Source organism: Oncorhynchus nerka, linkage group LG26 (assembly GCF_034236695.1).
Source record: "Oncorhynchus nerka isolate Pitt River linkage group LG26, Oner_Uvic_2.0, whole genome shotgun sequence".
NCBI lineage: Eukaryota > Metazoa > Chordata > Actinopteri > Salmoniformes > Salmonidae > Oncorhynchus > Oncorhynchus nerka.
In genome coordinates, this window is record NC_088421.1 from 4,899,764 (window position 1) to 4,922,485 (window position 22,722).

General features: G+C 41.8%; 2 protein-coding genes and 1 long non-coding RNA gene across 12 annotated transcripts in view; 2 read left to right on the plus strand and 1 right to left on the minus strand.

Annotated features, from left to right (window-relative positions):
- On the minus strand, positions 1-14,849 carry LOC135564641 (uncharacterized). The gene is made up of 2 exons (XR_010461172.1): positions 14,701-14,849; positions 1-987 (listed from the first exon to the last, which is right to left on the minus strand). It is a non-coding gene; the product is annotated as an uncharacterized LOC135564641 (long non-coding RNA).
- On the plus strand, positions 6,420-10,265 carry LOC115110096 (epoxide hydrolase 3). Of its 2 annotated transcripts, none has more exons than XM_065010018.1 (7): positions 6,420-6,798; positions 7,466-7,551; positions 7,722-7,879; positions 8,236-8,360; positions 8,573-8,680; positions 8,986-9,134; positions 9,385-10,265. In XM_065010018.1, the coding sequence occupies exons 1-7, from the start codon at positions 6,553-6,555 to the stop codon at positions 9,665-9,667; spliced, it is 1,155 nt and encodes a 384-aa protein (XP_064866090.1). In that variant the 5' UTR covers positions 6,420-6,552; the 3' UTR covers positions 9,668-10,265. The 2 variants fall into 2 exon arrangements, with proteins under 2 accessions (XP_064866090.1, XP_064866091.1); XM_065010019.1 differs by having other exon boundaries at positions 6,797-6,886.
- The window catches only part of lpar2a (lysophosphatidic acid receptor 2a), a 16,970-nt gene continuing 8,200 nt past the window's right edge, over positions 13,953-22,722 (plus strand). Inside the window, exons 1-4 of one of the 9 annotated variants that reach the window (XM_065010017.1) lie at positions 14,155-14,949; positions 20,441-20,530; positions 20,629-20,667; positions 22,562-22,668. The gene's annotated coding sequence lies outside the window, so the exon portion shown is untranslated. Of the gene's footprint in view, positions 14,120-14,154; positions 14,950-20,440; positions 20,531-20,628; positions 20,668-22,561; positions 22,669-22,722 lie in introns of those variants that run through there. The other 8 variants (XM_065010014.1, XM_065010015.1, XM_029635454.2 and 5 more) reach the window with 8 other exon arrangements.

The window sequence follows — 22,722 nt, forward strand, 5'->3', positions numbered from 1 at the left end:
ATTCCTTATTTTATCCCCATGGTAACTGATGGACATGATGTGCCATAAATATGGATTCTTCTTCAGAATGTGCTCAGCAGAGTTTGCTTTATTCAGGTATTTTATTTTGTGTTACATTTTTGGTCTTGTTTTTTTTGGGGGGTTTTGTGTAACATTTTCCTCGATTATTGTTTGGTATGTGAGTGGTCTGTCGAGGTCAATGATTAAATCTGTTATGATCATGGAGTAAACTCATCTCTTTTATAGAAAATAAAAAATAAACAAAATGTTGGTATTTTTTTTCATTGCATTGGATCAAATCAAATTTATTTATATAGCCCTTCGTACATCAGCTGATATCTCAAAGTGCTGTACAGAAACCCAGCCTAAAACCCCAAACAGCAAGCAATGCAGGTGTTGAAGCACGTTGGCTAGGAAAAACTCCCTAGAAAGGCCAAAACCTAGGAAGAAACCTAGAGAGGAACCAGGCTCTGAGGGGTGGCCAGTCCTCTTCTGGCTGTGCCGGGTGGAGATTATAACCGAACATGGCCAAGATGTTCAAATGTTCATAAATGACCAGCATGGTCAAATAATAAGTCTGGGACAGGTAGCACGTCCGGTGAACAGGTCAGGATTCCATAGCTGCAGGAAGAACAGTTGAAACTGGAGCAGCAGCACGGCCAGGTGGACTGGGGACAGCAAGGAGTCATCATGCCAGGTAGTACTGAGGCATGATCCTCCGAGAGAAAGAAAGAGAGAATTAGAGAGAGCATACTTAATTCACACAAGACACCGGATAAGACAGGAGAAGTACTCCAGATATAACAAACTGACCCTAGCCTCCCGACACAAACTGCTGCATCATAAATACTGGAGGCTGAGACAGGAACCACCAACTTACCATCCTGAGACAAGGCCGAGTATAGCCCACAAAGATCTCCGCCACGGCACAACCCAAGGGGGGGATGCCAACCCAGGCAGGAAGATCACATCAGTGACGCACCCCTCCTAGGGACGGCATGAAAGAGCACCAGTAAGGCAGTGACTCAGCCCCTGTAATAGGGTTAGAGGCTGAGAATCCCAGTGGAAAGAGGGGAACCGGCCAGGCAGAGACAGGACGGGCGGTTCGTTGCGCCAGAGCCTTTCCGTTCACCTTCACACTCCTGGGCCAGACTACACTCAATCATGACCCACTGAAGATATGAATCTATAGTAAAGACTTAAAGGTTGAGACCGAGTTTGCGTCTCTCACATGGGTAGGCAGACCATTCCATAAAAATGGAGCTCTATAGGAGAAAGCCCTGCCTCCAGCTGTTTGCTTAAAAATTCTAGGGACAATTAGGAGGCCTGCGTCTTGTGACCGTAGCATACGTGTAGGTATGTACGGCAGGACCAAATCAGAGAGATAGGTAGGAGCAAGCCCATGTAATGCTTTGTAGGTTAGCAGTAAAACCTTGAAATCAGCCCTTGCCTCTACAGGAAGCCAGTGTAGGGAGGCTAGCACTGGAATAATATGATCAAATTGTTTGGTTCTAGTCAGGATTCTAGCAGCCGTATTTAGCACTAACTGAAGTTTATTTAGTGCTTTATCCGGGTAGCCGGAAAGTAGAGCATTGCAGTAGTCAAACCTAGAGAAGTGACAAAAGCATGGATTAATTTTTCTGCATCATTTTTGGACAGAAAGTTTCTGATTTTTGCAATGTTACGCAGATGGGGAAAAAGCTGTCCTTGAAACAGTCTTGATATGTTCGTCAAAAGAGAGATCGGGGTCCAGAGTAACACCGAGGTCCTTCACAGTTATATTTGAGACGACTGTACAACCATTGAGTAATTGTCAGATTCAACCGAAGCTCTCTTTGTTTCTCGGGACCTAGAACAAGCATCTCTGTTTTGTCCGAGTTTAAAAGTAGAAAGTTTGCAGCCATCCACTTCCTTATGTCTGAAACACAGGCTTCTGGCAAGGGCAATTTTGGGGCTTCACCATGTTTCATTGAAATGTACAGCTGTGTGTCATCCGCATAGCAGTGAAAGTTAACATTATGTTTTCGAATTACATCCCCAAGAGGTAAAATATATAGTGAAAACAATAGTGGTCCTAAAACGGAACCTTGAGGAACACCGAAATTTACAGTTGATTTGTCAGAGGACAAACCATTCACAGAGACAAACTGATATCTTTCCGACAGATAAGATCTAAACCAGGCCAGAACTTGTCCGTGTAGACCAATTTGGGTTTCCAATCTCTCCAAAAGAATGTGGTGATCGATGGTATCAAAAGCAGCACTAAGGTCTAGGAGCACGAGGACAGATGCAGAGCCTCGGTCTGATGCCATTAAAAGGTTATTTACCACCTTCACAAGTGCAGTCTCAGTGCTATGATGGGGTCTAAAACCAGACTGAAGAATTTCATATACTTTGTTTGTCTTCAGGAAGGCTTGCTGCGCAACAGCCCTTTTTATATTTTTGAGAGGAATGGAAGATTTGATATAGGCCGATAGTTTTTTATATTTTCTGGGTCAAGGTTTGGCTTTTTCAAGAGAGGCTTTATTACTGCCACTTTTAGTGAGTTTGGTACACATCCGGTGGATAGAGAGCTGTTTATTATGTTCAACATAGGAGGGCCAAGCACAGGAAGCAGCTCTTTCAGTAGTTTAGTTGGAATAGGGTCCAGTATGCAGCTTGAAGGTTTAGAGGCCATGATTATTTTCATCATTGTGTCAAGAGATATAGTACTAAAACACTTGAGTGTCTCTCTTGATCCTAGGTCCTGGCAGAGTTGTGCAGACTCAGGACAACTGAGCTTTGAAGGAATACGCAGATTTAAAGAGGAGTCCGTAATTTGCTTTCTAATGATCATGATCTTTTCCTCAAAGAAGTTCATGAATTTATTACTGCTGAAGTGAAAGCCATCCTCACTTGGGGAATGCTGCTTTTTAGTTTGCTTTGCGACAGTATCAAAAATACATTTCGGGTTGTTCTTATTTTCCTCAATTAAGTTGGAAAAATAGGATGATCGAGTAGCAGTAAGGGCTCTTCGATACTGCACAGTACTGTCTTTCCAAGCTAGTCGGAAGACTTCCAGTTTGGTGTGGCGACCTTTCCGTTCCAATTTTCTGGAAGCTTGCTTCAGAGCTCGGTTCTTTTCTGTATACCAGGGAGCTAGTTTCTTATGAGAAATGTTTTTAGTTTTTAGGGGTGCCACTGCATCTAGGGTATTGTGCAAGGTTAAATTGAGTTCCGCAGTTAGGTGGTTAACTGATTTTTGTCCTCTGACGTCCTTGGGTAGGCAGATGGAATCTGGAAGGGCATCAAGGAATCTGTGTGTTGTCTGTGAATTTATAGCACGACTTTTGATGCTCCTTGGTTGGGGTCTGAGCAGATTATTTGTTGCAATTGCAAACGTAATAAAATGGTGGTCCGATAGTCCAGGATTATGAGGAAAAACTCTAAGATCCACAACATTTATTCCATGGGACAAAACTAGGTCCAGAGTGTGACTGTGACAGTGAGTAGGTCCAGAGACATGTTGGACAAAACCCACTGAGTGGATGATGGCTCTGAAAGCCTTTTGGAGTGGGTCTGTGGACTTTTCCATGTGACTACTAAAGTCACCAGAATATTATCTGCTATGACTACAAGGTCCGATAGGAATTCAGGGAACTCAATGAGGAACTCTGTATATGGCCCAGGAGGCCTGTAAACAGTAGCTATAAAAAGTGATTGAGTAGGCTGCATAGATTTCATGACTAGAAGCTCAAAAGACGAAAACGCCATTTAAAAAAATTGTCAATTGAAATTTGCTATCGTAAATGTTAGCAACACTTCCGCCTTTGCGGGATGCACGGAGGATATGGTCACTAGTGTAAACAGGAGGTGAGGTCTCATTTAACACAGTAAATTCATCAGGCTTAAGCCATGATTCAGTCAGGCCAATCACATCAAGATTATGATCAGTGATTAGTTCATTGACTATAATTGCCTTTGAAGTAAGGGATCTAACATTAAGTAGCCCTATTTTGAGATGTGAGGTATCACGATCTCTTTCAATAATGACAGGAATGGAGGTGGTCTTTATCCTAGTGAGATTGCTAAGGCGAACACCGCCATGTTTAGTTTTGCCCAACCCAGGTCGAGGCACAGACATGGTCTCAATGGGGATAGCTGAGCTGACTACACTGACTGTGCTAGTGGCAGACTCCACTAAGCTGGCAGGCTGGCTAACAGCCTGCTGCCTGGCCTGCACCCAATTTCATTGTGGAGCTAGAGGAGTTAGAGCCCTGTCTATGTTGGTAGATAAGATGAGAGCACCCCTCCAACTAGGATAGAGTCTGTCACTCCTCAGCAGGCCAGGCTTGGTCCTGTTTGTGGGTGAGTCCCAGAAAGAGGGCCAATTATCTACAAATTCTATCTTTTGGGAGGGGCAGAAAACAGTTTTCAACCAGCGATTGAGTTGTGAGACTCTGCTGTAGAGCTCATCACTCCCCCTAACTGGGAGGGGGCCAGAGACAATTACTCGATGCCGACACATCTTTCTAACTGATTTACACGCTGAAGCTATGTTGCACTTGGTGACCTCTGACTGTTTCATCCTAACATCGTTGGTGCCGACGTGGATAACAATATCTCTATACTCTCTACACTCGGCAGTTTTAGCTTTAACCAGCACCATTTTCAGATTAGCCTTAACGTCGGTAGCCCTGCCCCCTGGTAAACAGTGTATGATCGCTGGATGATTCGTTTTAAGTCTAATACTGCGGGTAATGGAGTCGCCAATGACTAGGGTTTCCAATTTGTCAGAGCTAATGGTGGGAAGCTTCGGCGTCTCAGACCCCGTAACGGGAGGAGTAGAGACAAGAGAAGGCTCGGCCTCAGACTCCGACTCGCTGCTTTAATGGGGAAAACAGGTTGAAAGTTTCTGTCGGCTGAATGAGCCGACAGTAATAAGGTACTGGTAATAAGGGCTCTGGACTGGTTTCCTTTGTGAAGTCCTACATTTGGTTCTGTGATGTCGGGGATGGACTAGAGTACAATGTAGTACAGTACTGGTGCAATCTATCTGTAAAACTAGCCCATACTTTCTTTCTTTTTATTCTGTACAGGCATCCTCCCTCTGTCATTTAGGTTAGTATTGTAACTACAATGTTGATCAATCCTCAGTTTTCTATCCCAGCCATTAAGTCACCATTAGCCTCATGGTGAAATTTCTGAGTGGTTTCCTGCCTCTTCGGCAACTGAGTTAGGAAGGACGCCTGTATCTTTGTAGTGACTGGGTGTCGTGATACCCGTGTGAAGTGTATTAACTTCACTGTGCTCAAAGGGATATTCAATGTCTGCTTTTCCCTCCCACCCATCTACCAATGTGGGTGGCAGGTAGCCTAGTGGTTAGTGTGTTGGACCAGTAACCGAAAGGTTGCAAGATCGAATCCCCGAGCTGACAAGGTAAAAATATGTCGTTCTGCCCCTGAAAAAGGCAGTTAACCCACTGTTCCTAGGCCTTCATTGAAAATAAGAATTTGTTCTTACTGACTTGCCTGGTAAAATAAAATAGGTGGCCTTTGAGAGGCTTTGTGGTTGAATCAGTTTCAAATTCACTGCTCAACTGCTCAACTGATGGGACCTCACAGATAAGATGAGGTAGTCATAAAAAAAAATATGTTAAACACAGTGAGTCCATGCAACTTATGTGACTGGTTAAGCATTTTGTTTTACTCCTGAACTTATTTAGGCTTGCTATCAGAAAGGGGATGAATACTTATTTACTGAAGAGATTTCAACTTTAATTTTTAATTCATTTCAAAACATTTCCATTTTGACATTATTGGGTAGGCCAGTGAACCAAAATCCCAATATAATCATTTTTTTGGTTCAAATTCAGTCTGTAACACAACAAATGTGGAAAGAGTCAAGGGGTGTGAATAATTTCTGGAGGTACTGAAATCATTTTGATTGAGTATATTACACAAAATTGAGATTTGACTTAAGTCCAAAGTGTAGGAATACAGCTCAAATCAGTGACACAGACATACATGGTGGCTTTTACAGGAAGATCGTAACGCTGTGAACCAAGAGGTTGTGAGTTTTACTCCCAGGCGAGGACATGTTGAGTAATAAATCATGTGTAAATAACCATACACAATGTAATCATGTATGTCAAATAGCCTATTTACGTAGAAAACACTGGCTCTTTCGTGACGTTCTGGGGACAACCTAATGACTGCAGGGCATCGGGAACATTTTAATCCATGTGAAACTTCATGTGAAATATCACATGTGAAGTGTCCCCAAAACCACATGATTTCACATGTGAATGGTTGCGATCACTTGTGAACATCCACATGTGAAACTTCCGGAGAAATATCACGTGAAGTGTTCCAAAACACGGGGACATTGCACCTGTGAAATAATGTTTTTTTTCCCTAAGGGTATTGAAATGAGGCGGGACAGGTACGCTCTTTCCAATCCGCCAAATTGAAGAAGCGGATGCGCCACTGGGGATTTCCCAACAGACACACAGCAGGTGCTCTCACAGCCTGTTAAAACTTGCGGTCCAAAACTAGAATAAGGAGGCGAGCAATGAGCAATTCCGTGATCGTGGACCTTCTCCTGGTTCCGACCAGATTGTGTCTGTGGTTTCAGTCTGTGCTGTACTGGTTTCTTGTATATGGCACGGCTGGACTCACAGCCGGACTGGTTCTTACACGGATCGCATGGCGTGCACTGAAAGACCCCTACGGGACCTTCAATTGGACAGTCCGCAAGAAGCAGCCCGCATGTCTGCGTGATCCCACTCTGGGCAAACACGGCTACTTGTGGGGCAGGGTAAGAATAGATAGGGGTGAGAGAGAAAAACACCGCTATTATCGGCATAACATTAGCTATTTTTACATTTTATTGCAGTCAGCAATTGGTGAGTACTTAATGACTTCCCTAAAACATATGGAAATCAAACATGTTTGGGTGGGATAGCGGGGTAAATAAAATATCAATGGGTCTTTCAAGTGAAATACAACATTAGGCTATCTGTTTATCTGTCTTGACAATTGCCCAGTTGACTAATGTGTGCAAGAGTTGAGGGGTTGTATCTAATTTTAGTTTGACCACCCACGCCACCTCCCTGTCTGCATCCCTAATGGAACTCAACACACGACTTTTGACCAGGACCCATTGCGCAACTCTTGACCAGAGCTCTATGAGCCCTGGTGAAAAGTAGTACACTATCTAGGGAATAGAGTGCCATATGGGATACACACCCCGTTTCAACCTTATCTATCTCCACTCTACTCTACTCTAATATTAGAAGCTGGAGGACCGACAACTATGTAAAAAAAGAACAGGGTCATTCTGCCAAACACTTTCAAATTCCCAGAGTGATGGAAAGCACAGCAGCTGTTAACCCTTCAACTATCTCTCTGCCGTCTTCCTCTCTTTCCATCTCCTCCTCACCTCTATCTTTCCCCCCACACCCCCATCTCCCCTGTTATCACAGAGCTCTGGTTTGAGGTTCCATTATGTAACCAAGGGAGACAGCAGGAATCCTCTAATGCTCTTCCTTCATGGATTCCCAGAGAATTGGTAACACACACACACACACACTCCTTTATTATTACCGCATTATAAAGCATCATCACATCTCCTGTCATATTGTACATGTTTTACAACACATTATAACTATAACATAATACAATTATACCTGGCAGCTTTAAGTAATGTAACAATCCTCTCTCCCGCCATCTCTATCTCAGGTACTCGTGGCGCTACCAGCTGTGTGGGTTTAGTGGACAGTACCACACGGTGGCAATGGACCTGCGTGGCTGTGGCGACTCTGACGCACCCTCCCAGCTGGAGGACTACTCTCTGGAGAAACTCTGTCACGATATCAGGGACGCCATTGATGAACTAGGTACACTACACGTGTTAGCCCGTATGGTATACCGAGGCTATTTAACTGCTGAAGTTCTGCTGGTCTATCCTTCTAATTAGGGAACTGGGACCGGGACACCAGATGTGTGTGGTCTCTCCGCACAAGGAATGAACTATTAGCTATTCGTTGAAAAAGAAAACCAGCAGTATTTGAGGGTTGAAGGCCATTCGTTGAATTTCCCTGATATACAGCAGGCTATGTATGCAGACTTCACTGTCTACGACCCGAGGGAGAAATGAGTAATAAATATCCTACATTACTAGAAGCTATAGAATTACAAGGAGTTCAATGGGCCTCAAAGGTTCAACAGTTTATTGTTCCTTTTGGGATTTCAGGCCACACCAGTTGTGTGTTGGTGGGCCATGACTGGGGTGGTATGCTGGCCTGGCACTTCACACTGGAGAGGCCTGATATGGTGCAGCGACTGGTCATCATGAACGCACCGCACCCTGCCTCTTGGCTAGGTAATGATGAGTGTGTACCTGCATGTGTGTGTGTGTGTTCTATTACTTTCCCTTATGGGTACTGAACCGAACCATACCATATCTATGGACTTGCTTTAAAATAGGTTCAGTTCGATGCTCGATCAGTATAGTTTGGTTTTCCAGAGAATAGAAGTATATTGGAAATGCCCTAGCTGGCTATGTGTAGTGTGATCTCTCTTTTCTCCACCTAGATGCAGTGTTGAGGAGGCCCTCTGAGCTTCTGCGCTGTGGTCATGCCTGCTTCTTCCAGCTCCCTGCACTCCCAGAGTTCACTCTATCACTGGAGGACTTCAAGGTAGTGTCTAAGAAACTCACACCAGCATAGAGGCAGTTTCTCTTCTATGACTCGTATAGTTACATTCATACACACTATCGTGCTTTCATGGTGCAATGGAATAGTCCCAAAAGTACAAAACCCGCAAATCTGCCCCCCCCCAGTTATGTACTTTCAAAGTATTTGAAAGAAAACAAATACTATTTGAACCCAGGTCCTGTCCTCTCATTGCATGTAAAACTAAGTCCTCCACCCTGTTTTTTTTCTTCATGATTACAGGTCATAGTACCATGGTTTGTCCTCCTCTCCTGTGTTTTTGTGTCCAGTTGGTGCGTAGTCTGCTGTGTGGGGGTCGTGGTGGCATCAGGAACCGTGCCCGCAGGCTGACTGAAGCTCAGCTCGAGGGTTATCTCTACCGCCTGTCCCAACCTGGCGGGCTGACCGCACCCCTCAATTACTATCGCTCACTACTCAGGTCAGAAAGATAGCTAACCATCTCAATATCCTTTATGATAACATGTGGACTGTCAAATAGAATTTCATTTCCCCCACCAACATACAGTATCTGACACTGAATCACCACCTTGGTGATTTTGTTCCTGCAATCACCACAAAAAATACAAAAGATGGACATGGAAATATAGAAAGAAAACAGCAAACCAGTAAAATACACAAGACCAATATGTTTTATAGAACTTTTTATTGTACATTTAATATGATTCCAGTAACGCCCTTTACAAGCACCAGGAAGTGGAGGTGCCGTGCCTGCTGATCTGGGGCGAGGCTGACAGCATCCTGGTAGAGGGGATGTCTGGAGGCACCAGGCCCTACGCCCGGGGGTCCGTCACCTTACACACCATCCCTGGGTGCAGCCACTGGGTACAGCAGGACCAGCCGGAGACGGTCAACCAGCTGCTGTGGGAGTTCCTTCTGGATAGGGAGAAGGACGTGGAGCGCTGCTCCTCACGGAGAGGTGCAGGCTGGGCCATCAAGTGGACCGGAGAGTAAATGGATGGTGGTCCTGAACTGCTGGGAATCAGGGTCGGGGCCAATTCCAGCCAATTCAGAGAGTAAACCAAATTCAAATTTTCCTCATTGCAAAGCATTGAAGAGAATTAGATTTTTTGTGTATTCCTGAAATGACTGGAATTGAAATATAATGGTCCCCAACCCTGCTGGGAATCACCACTATAACAGTTTCACACTACTGAGCCGAGCAAAGCAGGCCTGGTTACGCAATCCCCATTGTTGCTGGAACCGTGCTAGAAAAGGAAATATCTAAGCCAGCACAGTATGGTTTGGGTCAGCAGGATTGTGTGGAATAGGTATTGTGGTTTTGTTGTCTTTTTGTTGTTGTTCACAATTGTAATGTATTTTAGGCCTCTCTACTATTCTCACTGACTTCAGCCAGTTCATATTGATACAGTGGCCCTGTCCCAACCTATTGCCATCCTAACTGTATCATGTTACCATAACGATGCGGCCGTGTTACCAAAGCAAACCCAGTCACTGCCTAAGACCACTGGCTCCAGACACAATGTCCCGTACTGTATCAACTGTCTACATTTCCAAACCCATGGAAATAAATGAGATTCAATCATATTGATCGGTTTCCAATTCTGTTGATTACTTTTGTCTGCCATGTATTTTTACCTGGTTTGATCCAGTCCATAGTGTTGTAGATGATTGGTGTAAAAGCATCTTTGTGGTCTGTAATCCACCTATGCGTGACCTACCTTACCCACCTCTCCCTATACTCTACCTGTAACATACATATCAGCCATCTTCTTCCTCTGATTGGTAAACATTGGACATAGAGGAAAACACACACCTGTAGCCAACCAACAATGGCCAACTGTGGGGAGTGTTGCATTACAAAGGCTAGTTGTGATGATGATGATGCAGATTTCTGCTTAACACACCAGCCGTCCTACAATCTATGCTGGACACCCTCAATCTCACACAAATGATCAAGGAACCCACCAGGTACAACCCTAAATCCATGAACATGGGCACCCTCATAGATATTATCCTGACCAACTTCCCCTCCAACCAATACACACAGTCAGTTAGAAAAGCAAAGGCTAGCTTTTTCAAACAGAAATTTGCATCCTGCAGCTCTAACTCCAAAAAGTTATTGGACACTAAAGTCCATGGAGAATAAGAGCACCTCCTCCCAGCTGCCCACTGCACTGAGGCTAGGAAACACTGTCACCACCGATAAATCCACGATAATCGAGAATTTCAATAAGCATTTCTCTACGGCTGGCCATGCTTTCCTCCTGGCTACCCCAACCCAGCCAACAGCTCAGCACCCCCCGCAGCTACTTTCCCAAGCCTCCCCAGCTTCTCCTTCACCCAAATCCAGATAGCTGTAAAACCTGGACTCGTACAAATCAGCTGGGCCAGACAATCTGGACCCTCTTTCTAAAATTATCCGCCGCCAATTGTTGCAACCCCTATAAATAGTCTGTTCAACCTCTCTTTCGTTATGTCCGAGATTCCTAAAGATTGGAAAGTTGCCGCGGTCATCCCCCTCTTCAAAAGGGGTGACACTCTAGATCCAAACTCAGACCTATATCCATCCTGCCCTGCCTTTCCAAAGTCTTTGAAAGCCAAGTTAACAAACAGATCACTGACCTGCTGGCCCTCGCTACATATTCGTCGCCAGACCCACTAGCTCCAGGTCATCTATAAGTCTTTGCTATTTAATGCTCCACCTTATCTCAGCTCACTGGTCACCATAACAACCCCCAACCGTAGCACACGCTCCAGAAGGTATATCTCACTGGTCATCCCCAAAGCCAGCACCTCCTTTGGCCACCTTTCCTTCCAGTTCTCTGCTGTCAATGACTGGAACGAGTCACAAAAATCACTGAAGTTGGAGACTTATCTCCCTCACTAACTTTAAGCATCAGCTATCTGAGCAGCTCACCGATCGCTGTAGCTGTACATAGCGCATCCAACTACCATATTGTTTTTATTTACTTTTTTTTGCTCTTTTGCACACCAGTATTTCTACCTGCACATCATCTGCACATCTATCACTCCAGTGTTAATTTGCTAAATTGTTATTACTTTGCTACTATGGCCTATTTATTGCCTTACCTCCTTTCCATTTGCACACACTGTATATAGATGTTTCTATTGTTATTGACTGTACTTTTGTTTATCCCATGTGTAACTCTGTGTTGTTTTGTCGCACTGCTTTGCTTTCTTGGCCAGGTAAATGAGTAAATGAGAACTTGTTCTCAACTGGCCTAACTGGTTGAATAAAGGTGAAAAAAACAAACATTACTGAGGATCAGAAGTCTAGAGGCTTACTTAATTTTAACCCTCTTATTAAAAAAGCCCAGAAGAAGCTAAATCAATGGCTGCAGAGGGACGTTTCTTTAAAAGGAAGAGTCCTAATAACCAAGGCTGAAGGTATCTCTAGACTAACACATGGCACTCTATCTTTATATCTTGAAGGTAAAATAACCAAGGCGATAGACCAGATGCTTTTCAACTTTCTGTGGAGAAACCGTACCCATTACGTTAGGACAACTGTTGTAATGAACACTTATGAGTATGGAGGGCTGAATTTTCTGGACTTTACTACCTTGATACTTTTAAGATCAATTGAATAAAACAATTCCTAATAAGACCCACTTCTATGTGAAATGTTATTCCTCATGTCTTCTCTACTTTTGGTGGCCTTAACTTCATGTTAATTTGCAATTATAATATTGACCAAGTTCCAGTGAAACTCTGCTTTTATAAGCATAATTTTTCTCCACACAGATATATATGGAATAATCGGGATATATTGTATAAAATACTTCTTTGTTTATAGAATATTGGTTCTGAAATAATATCTTATTGGTGAGTCAACTCTTTAAAAAAAAAAACGTATTTATAAGGAATTGTTATCACTTTACAAGGTCCCTGTAACACCTAAAGATTTTGCAATTGTTTTAGATGCCATTCCCTCAGGTGTTGCTCTATTATTCAGGAACGTGTCAAGACCTGACCCTCAGAACCTACCTTCCGTTAACCCTGTTGACTCATCAGTAGGAAAGATTTGTTTCTCTTTTGGTTCATTCAACAACCGATTCAGCAGGATGTTGAATCTATATCTTATGTCATGCCTTATTGGAACAGTTTTATTGATAATATCTGTTGAAAAAATGTTGGATGTTGCCACACACATATCTACTTGGTACCAAAATTAAGGAACTTTGCTTTAAAATTATTCATAAATATGATCCTGCCAACATGAAGAAGTTTATGAAAAACAAACTCAAATTGTACCAGAAACGTTGTTGCATCTTTTTTTTCGCATTGTATTCATGTCGCAAGATCAATAGATTTATAATTGAACACATTTATGAAGATTTTACACTATTGTGGAGAGATCTACTGCTTGGATTCTTTACCTACGATAGAAATAAGTTTAAACAATTTTATGTCATTAATTTCATTATTATTTTGGCCAAATTCCATATTCACATATGCAAATTTAAAAACAAAACACCACATTTTCTTACCTTAAAATATAGTTCAATTTATTTTTGTAAGACAAAAAATAAAAAAGCTGTTACACTTAGAATTCTATGTATGTCCCTTAAGGTCCTGACATTGTACCCCCTAGCACAATTGTCTGTTGTATATTATTGTAATGAAACAGCAGGGAGCAGGTTTCGAACCCTCGACCTTCGAGCCCGAGGTCCAGCGCTCTATCGACTGTGCCGCAAAAGCATGCTCGTGCGTTAGAGTAGATTTCCGCGCTTATAAACCAAGGGTCGTTACATTATTTATATATACACTTGTGTTCCCTCATGTACTTTATGTATTGATTTGTTGTTAATAAATATATATATATAATTTTAAAAAATGAGGAAGAAATTATTTAAATGGACCACCCTTGGCTGGAAATTCGTCACTCGTTCATCCCGCGATGATTGTGTGTTCAGCCACCAGTGGTTTGTGGGTGCTTTATATGCGCTACATTCAATTATGAGTCCATGTCTACTTATATTAAATATATTATTATTAATATATGCCTACTGTATGAAAGCTAGCAAATGAATTAGCTAACTAACGTTAGCCTGCCAAGCTGGAACTTCTGAAGAAGGAACATTTTTTATTTCTACAATTTCCAAAGTTAACCAAACAAAAACATATTTACGTAGTGGTACAATTTCTAACTTATTTGCGTTCGTTTTTACTTACACTTCTACGTTGACTTCTCCAATTATGTTGTTTAAATTTTCGCGGACTTTTCTTAGCGGATGTACAATCGTCGCAAATTGAATTATGGGGAGTTTCAGGCCCGGGAGTGAACATAATAGTACACTCGCAAAGCCGAATAAAAACATTGGCTGAGGGGCTTACTTTGTAAACCTCCCTTGCTTGGCTAATCATTTGGACCACCCACCAAGATGGCGACGGGGATTCCCCCAAGGGCATAAGGAGAGGGTAAGTGAACGAGGGTGTGTCTTAAGTGATTTGACCGTAACCCAAGGAAATCTACTCACGTTCGCATATTGCCAATACATGGACCGTTTATTTCCGGGTTGCATCCGGTTTTTATGGATCAACATCACATAACCACTAGCACTCAGTGCGCACAGGGAGCAGCGACAACGTCATCACATTATCCTAACACATGCCAGACTTTGGATGAATATAACATGTCAAAGGTGCAATATGCAGAAATTGCTCTGCCATTTCCTGCTTGCAAAAATTCCAATAGTTTGTCTAATTTCAGTTTATGTGATAAAACATGCAGTTTATAGTATAATTGTACCATCTAAACTGCTGAGAAATATATTTTCAATAACCAACATTTATTGTATTGGTTTTTGAAGCTGGTGTACAAAATCGAAAGTAAAAGATGCAAAAATGAAACCCAGGGAAGCATAGAAATAGCGCACATAGAACAGATCTAGCGCTTTTTAGACTTGCTTTCAACGTGTGACAGATCTTTACATGTCGATGTAAATTTGGTCAGGCCTCCAAAACTTACATATACATAAACTTAAGACATATTTACTCACTTTGGCTGTAGGTGGTGTCTTATTGGTTATTTGACTTGTTTATGTGGCCGTGTATGGAATTTGTCTTTCTGGGCCGGGCGTCAGTTCGTCTGCAGTACCGAAGCAAAACTGTAGGAGCAGTCAAAACCGTGCCTTTAGACCGGAACCCTGGCCCCTGAGGGTGAAAAGGTACATTTACCTGTTGGAAGTGTTCAACATATAAATTGCATTTCGGGTTATATTGGAGGGAAACGTTGTTCTAAAATAGCGGTAAGCAACCGAATGTTTATTATTATAAGCCTACGCATGATTATTCTTGGGTGTATAATGTGGGGTTCGGTAATTCAATTACAAACTCAGGTCCAGCTTTGATCAAATTGTGTGTAGTCAGGTATGAAAATCACAGTAGCCTACTTCTAGTCCCTGTATTTATTCTGAAAAAGTCTGCACTTGTTTTGTCTTAAGAGTTATAAGAGTTAAAACAAAGCTGAAACTTCTTAATTGACCTAGGCGTCATTCCGTAAACCTTTCCGATTTTCTTCTAGTTCTACCGTACCTCCAGTCCTTGTTTTACTGTAACAGTACCTTGTACCTTTGTTTACACCTGATTTTACAGAGGGAATAAAACAATGTCACGTAGACCTTTTTATGTTTGTTCAAGAAAATGTTAAGTTTAACTATAAGGTTTGGTGTCTTGGTCTTGTACAATGTTCTAAGTTTAACTTGAAAAACTGGATACCTGTCAAATTGTTATTTTGCAACAGTGCACGGCGCGATCAGATAGTTATCTGTTTATTCACGCAAAGTATTAGAATACAGTTCAGCAACCTGGTGTCAGAGCATTTCGTATTATTCTGTACGTAAATCCGCATTTAGTATATGTTATATTTCATATGGTATGAATTAATTTGTTGATGCCCATCACCCATTTCGTATGATTATTTACAAATTACATTTGTATTATATGTTATGAATTTGTTAACATACAATATGTTATGAATTCTAGCTAGGTGGCTAGCTCGCTATCATTATCTAGGCTGGGGATTAGGGTTATGGTTAAGTTTAGGAGTTAGGGTAAAGGTAAGAGTTAGCTCAAATGGTTAAGGTTAGGGGAAGTGTTAGCTAACATGCTAAGTAGTTCCAAAGTAGCTAAAGAGTAGTAAGTAGTTGAAAAGTTGTCCGTGATGAGATTTGAACTCGCAACCTTTGGGTTGCTAGACATTCGCGTTATACCCATCCACCCTGACCAACTCCCCTCCTTTAGTTTTTGACTTAAGTAACCATCTGTCTTATGTAACCATAGCAAATGTAAAATCTTACTAAAAGGAGTGTCTCGGATTTCGTTCCAGAATAATACGAAATGCTTTGAGACCAGGTTGAGTTCACACACTCAACCTGCACTCTGCTGGTTTACACATGCCTTTTTGTGGCAGAAACTGTCCCATAATAGGCCTAAGGGGGTAGAATCAGTGGAGGCAACTACTGTCAGTAAGCCTATATCACATCTGGCACAAGGTGTCTAGTATAGGGTTGCTGAGTGGCACAGTGGTTTAAGGCACTGCATTTCAGTGCAAGAGGCATCACTGCAGTCCCTGGTTCGAATCTAGGCTGTATCACATCCGGCCATGATTGGTAGTCCCATAGGGCGGTGTACAATTAGCCCAGAATTGGCCCGGGTAGGCTGTCATTGGAAATAATAATTTGTGCTTAACTGACTTGCCTAGTTAAAAAAAATAGAAAACAGTAGTGCCTAGCTCTGTGTAGGGGGTTTCAGTGGTTAGCTTTGCCCACAGCTCTGTGTGAACTGCAATTACAATGCTGTGTTTTAACAGTTTTTTTGAAATATATGACCCTTATCTTTCATATCAGCAAGAAATAATATTTCAAAGAAAAAAGCCTGTTACTGTAGCAGATTTGCACAGATCCATACCATGTGTGTGGTCATTCCCATGTAAAAATTTATAGGAGCATATCAAATTGGGTGTTAAATGAAAGCTATGAGTCTTTAAAAAAAATATTAATGCATGTATACATTTTTCAACCATATTACATTCAAAAAATGTGGAATAAGCAAAGGCTTTGATTTATTGTATTAAGTATTTAAGTATTAGAAATACCCCTGCCAAGTTATCAACACTTACATTTAGTTCATGATATTTTTTCTGCCTTCTGTAAGTTTAAGAAACATTGCCTTGTGTCTTGAAATTCCGTTACAGAAAACCTACCTATCTTTAAGATATTCCTCATGAGGGAGAATAATTAACGTTTACAGAAGTAACAAGTAAAGGTAGACCTATCAATTAGTTAGTGTTTTTACGGATATTCATTTTGATTAGGAATTATTACCAAATTGGTAACAGATTTGCAAAAAATCGTTAACGGAAGTTCTGCAATTTAATTGGCTACAATAGGAAATCAAAGTAGTCACAAACCACAATTGGGTCACTGGCCACTGTCCTCCTTTCCTCTGATAACTGTTTTCTTTCTGTCGTCTGGACAAAGCAAGAGTAAAAATTCTGGACAAATGAACCCTGGCTTTGATTTCAATGTCCACAGACATCTGAACCGGCCTTCATTTGGCACAAACATTAATCTTGTACGCAGACACTTCCGGCTTAATCGGCCAACCAATCATCTCCCACAAACCCTTCCCCTTAACCCTCCCAGTACATTAGCACACCACAAGCACAGAGCCACGCCTTGCACTCGTGTGATTCACTAAAATGAAGTGATGACAAATACTTTACTCGGTAGGTTTTACTCCAATATAATTCTATGGTCACTCCCACTAACACCAACTTTGAGTTGTTGATACCCCAGGCTTATATGCGCTGTGCTCAATAGCCTGGGGATTAGGTTAGCCAAGCATAGACGTTGATGATTGGTTCAAATTTGGTCCGGTCCGGACGGAAGTTTGGACAGCACAGTAGAGTACAGTAAATAAAAGTATAGTTCAGTAGAGTAGATTATAGTTCACTACAGTTAGTTATTAGGATCCAAACTAGTCACTGTACATGCAGCAGCTACTCTTTCTGGGATCCACATAAACATACAAGTGCATGACAAAGTACAGAACAGTTATAAACGAGAACAACATAATATATTACATGAAATTATATATATAAAATAAGAGATATAAATTGGAAAGACAACAAAAATACAATTTACACACTATTCCAATATACATATACATAATTCCTATTCACAGTATAGTTAAATTAGAACTTTAGAAAGAGGATAGGCATTGTGATACAATGTTTTCTTTAATCTGTTTTCTAAAGCGAAACTTGCTTTTTGCCTGACTAACCTCTGGTGGCAGAGCATTACATAACTGAGGGACGCATGAGTTCTGTTTTTGTTTTGGGTACGGTGAAGAAACCCATAGTGGCGTGTCTGGTGGGGTATGTACAGTACCAGTCAAAAGTTTGGACGCACCTACCAATTCAATGTTTTTTCTTTATTTAAAAAAAACTATTTTCTACATTGTAGAATAATAGTGAAGACACAAACCATGAAATAACACATGTAGTAACCAAAACAGTGTTAAACAAATCAAAATATATTTTATATTCTTCAAAGTAGCTACGCTTTGCACACTCTTGGCATTCTCTCAACTAGCTTCACCTGGAATGCTTTTCCAACAGTCTTGAAAGAGTTCCCACATATGCTGAGCACTTGTTGGCTGTTTTTCCTCACGCTGCTGTCCAAACCATCTCAATTGGGTTGAGGCCAGGTCATCTGATGTAGCACTCCATCACTCGCTTTCTTGATCAAATAGCCCTTACACAGCCTAGAAGTGTGTTGGGTCATTGTCCTGTTGAAAAACAAATGATAGTCCCACTAAGCCCAAACCAGATGGGATGGTGAATCGCTGCAGAATGCTGTGGTAGCCATGCTGGTTAAGTGTGCCTTGAATTCTAAATACGTCACAGACCGTGTCACCAGCAAAGCACCATCACACCTCCTCCATGCTTCACGGTGGAAACCACACATGCAGAGGTCATCCGTTCACCTACTCTGTGTCTCACAAAGACACGGCAGTTGGAACCAGAAATCTCAAATTTGGACTCATCAGACCAAAGGACAGATTTCCACCAGTCTAATGTCCATTGCTCGTGTTTCTTGGCCCAAGCAAGTCTCTTCTTCTTATTTGTATCCTTTAATAGTGGTTTCTTTGCAGCAATTTGAGGCCTGATTCACACAGTCTCCTCTGAACAGTTGATGTTGAGATGCGTCTGTTACTTTATTTGGGCTGCAATTTACGAGGCTGGTAACTCTAATGAACTTATCCTCTGTAGCAGAGGTAACTCTGGGTCTTCCTTTCCTGTGGTGGTCCTCATGAGAGCCAGTTTCATCATAGTGCTTGATGGTTTATGCGACTGCACTTGAAGAAACTTTAAAAGTTCTTGACATTTTCTGGATTGACTTACATTCATGTATTAAAGTAATGATGGACTGTTACTCTTTGCTTATTTGAGCTGTTCTTGCCATAATATGGACTTTGTCTTTTACCAAATAGGGCTATTTGTCACAACACAACTGATTGGCTCAAATGTATTAAGGAAGGAAATTCCACAAATTAACTTTTAACAAGGCACACCTGTTAATTGAAATGCATTCCAGGTGACTACCTCACGAAGCTGTTTGGGAGAATGCCAAGAGTGTGCAAAGCTGTCACCAAGGCAAAGGGTGGCTACTTTGAAGAATCTCAAATATAAAATATGTTTTGATTTGTTTAACACTTTTTTTGGTTACTACATGATTCCATGTGTTCTTTCATAGATTTGATGTCTTCACTATTATTCTACAATGTAGAAAATAGTACAAATAAAGAAAAATCTCTGAGTAGGTGTACTTTTGACTGGTACTGTGTTTTGAAGTGTATGCAAATAGATTATTCAAGTCGTTTGGCATTTTCAACATGTTTCTTAAAAAGACGAGAAGTAGTACATTTCTCCTCAAACCTCAACCATGAAAGACTCATGCATGTTGTTGATGTTAGTTCTTTGTGAAAGCTTGGCCCCAGTGATGTACTGGGCCGTACGCACTACCCTCTGTAGCGCCTTACGGTCAGATGCCGAGCAGTTACCATACCAGGCGGTGATGCAACCGGTCAGGATGCTCTCGATGGTGCAGCTGTGTAACTTTTTGAGGATCTGGGGACCCAGAATATTTTCAGTCTCCTGAGGTGGAAAATGTTTTGTTCTTCACGACTGTCTTGGTGTGTTTGGACCATGATAGTTCGCTGGTGATGTGGACAACAAGGAACTTGAAGCTCTCAACCTGCTCCACTACATCCCCGTTGATGTTAATGGGGGCCTGTTCAGCCCGCCTGTTCCTGTAGTCCACGATCAGCTCCTTTGTCTTGATCACGTTGAGGCAGAGGTTGTTGTCCTGGCACCACACTGCCAGTTCTCTGACCTCCCTATAGGCTGTCTCATCGTTATCGGTGACACTGTTGTGTCGTCAGCAAACTTAATGGTGTTGGGGTCGTTTGGCCATGCAGTCGTGGGTGAACAGGGAGTACAGGAGGAGACTAAGTACACAACCCTGAGGGGCCCCAGTGTTGAAATTCAGCGTGGCAGATGTGTTGTTGCCTACCCTTACCACCTGGGGGTGGCCCGTCAGGAAGTTCAGGATCCAGTTGCAGAGGAAGGTGTTTAATAGCTTTAGCTTAGGGATGAGCTTCGTGGGCACTATGGTGTTGAACGCTGGGCAGTAGTCAATGAACAGCATTCTCACGGGTGTTCCTTTTGTCCAGGTGGCAAAGGGCAGTGTGGAGTGTGATTGCGTCATCTGTGGATCTGTTGGGGTGGTATGCGAATTGGAGTGGGTCTAGGGTATTGTCGAGGTAGGTTCCTTGTCAATCATTGGCTTATTGGTGAAATCAGCAGTCAGACAATATCATCTTTAAGTAAATCAATCAAACCTTTATTAATGCAATTGCAGACAGAAGTGACGATGGAAACACAGCACGTATGTTTCACAGTAAGTTCTACACCCCACCTAAAAGCACAGCTGATTTTATACATGTCATCACTCCCTAGTGGTATGATCACCTATGTCAATGTATGTATACAGCAATATGCTGAGGTTACCTTATAAGGTAACCTAGTACAGTATTTTTTTCTGAATTCATTAGCATTGTCCACTGTCACACAAGATCAAAATGTCAATACCAGACAGTGGTTACTTCTCTTTATCAAGTTTCGGTCTGACTCCGACCTAGCCTCCAAGCACACTCTTGCAACAGCTAGGGTTTAACCACAAAGACTAATATATACAGTTGAAGTCGGAAGTTTACATACACCTTAGCCACATTTTTCTTCACAATTCCTGACATTTAATCCCAGTAGAAATTCCCTGTTTTAGGTCAGTTAGGATCACCACTTTATTTTAAGAATGTGAAATGTGAGAATGATTTATTTCAGCTTTTATTTCTTTCATCACATTCCCAGTGGGTCAGACGTTTACATACACTCGATTAGTATTTGGTAGCATTGCCTTTAAATTATTTAACCTGGGTCAAATGTTTCGGGTAGCCTTCCACAAGCTTCCCACAATAAATTGGGTGAATGTTGGCCCATTCCTCCTGACAGAGCTGGTGTAACTGAGTCAGGTTTGTAGGCCTCCTTGCTCGCACACGTTTTTTCAGTTCTGGCCAGAAATGTTCTATAGGATTGAGGTCAGGGCTTTGTGATGGCCACTCCAATACCTTGACTTTGTTGTCCGTAAGCCATTTTTCCACAACTTTGGAAGTATGCTTGGGGTCATTGTCCATTTGGAAGACCCATTTGCAACCAAGCTTTAACTTCCTGACTGATGTCTTTAGATGTTGCTTCAATTTATCCACCAAATTTTTATTCTCATGAAGCCATCTATTTTGTGAAGTGCACCAGTCCCTCCTACAGCAAAGTACCCCCACAAACATGATATTGCCACCCCCGTGCTTCACGGTTGGGATGGTGTTCTTCGGCTTAAAGGCCTCACCCCTTTTTCCTCCAAACATAACGATGGTCATTATAGCCAAACAGTTCTATTTTAGTTTCATCAGACCAGAGGACATTTCTCCAAAAAGTATGATCTTTGTCCCCATGTGCAGTTGCAAACCGTAGTCTGGCTGTTTTATGGCGGTTTTCGAGGAGTGGCTTCTTCCTTGCTGAGTGGCCTTTCATGTTATGTCAATATAGTACTCATTTTACTGTGGATATAGATACTTTTGTACCTGTTTCCTCCAGCATCTTCACAAGTCCTTTGCTGTTGTTCTGGGATTGATTTGCACTTTTCGCACCAAAGTACGTTCATCCCTAGGAGACAGATTGCTTGTACATATGAAAGTGGTACCTTCAGGCGTTTGGAAATTGCTCCCAATGATGAACCAGACTTGTGGAGGTCTATAATTTTTCCCCATGATGTCAAGCAAAGAGGCACTGCATTTGAAGGTAGGCCTTGAAATACATCCACAGGTACACTTTCAATTGACTCAAATTATGTCAATTAGCCTATCAGAAGCTTCTGAAGCCATGGCATAATTTTCTGGAAATTTCCAAGCTGTTTAAAGGCACAGTCAACTTAGTGTATGTAAACTTCTGACCACTGGATTGTAAGTGAAATAATCTGTCTGTAAACAATTTTGGGAAAAATGACTTGTCATGCACAAAGTAGATGTCCTAACCAACTTGCCAAAACTATAGTTTATTAACAAGAAATTTGTGGAGTGGTTGAAAAACAAGTTTTAATGACTCCAACCTAAGTGTATGTAAATGTCCGACTTCAACTATATGTCTGTGTGGGAAGACTAACTCTAAAATAAACCTATTAAGGGTTATAAAGACTAACCCTATGTGTAGTAATATAGCCTTTTATTTTATTGTTATGAAAGATAGGTTTCCAAGACCGTACCGCAAGCGATCCATGTTAACGTTTAGAGCAAGCATCGGGGCTCTCAACAAAAGTCACCCAAGATACCTTCATCAAAAGGCGCTCAAGGTAGTTAGCATCTATGAATGGGCAAAGTAATGCCATACAGAGAAGGCCTTCATT

What these genes read in the sequence shown, in the direction of transcription:
- LOC115110096 (XM_065010018.1), top strand. Translation starts at nt 6,553, where the DNA reads ATGAGCAATTCCGTGATCGTGGACCTTCTCCTGGTTCCGACCAGATTG. An exon ending in ACGGCTACTTGTGGGGCAGG is followed by an intron (nt 6,799 to 7,465) that starts GTAAGAATAGAT and finishes CTGTTATCACAG; the next exon opens with AGCTCTGGTTTGAGGTTCCA. An exon ending in TATCACTGGAGGACTTCAAG is followed by an intron (nt 8,681 to 8,985) that starts GTAGTGTCTAAG and finishes TTTTGTGTCCAG; the next exon opens with TTGGTGCGTAGTCTGCTGTG.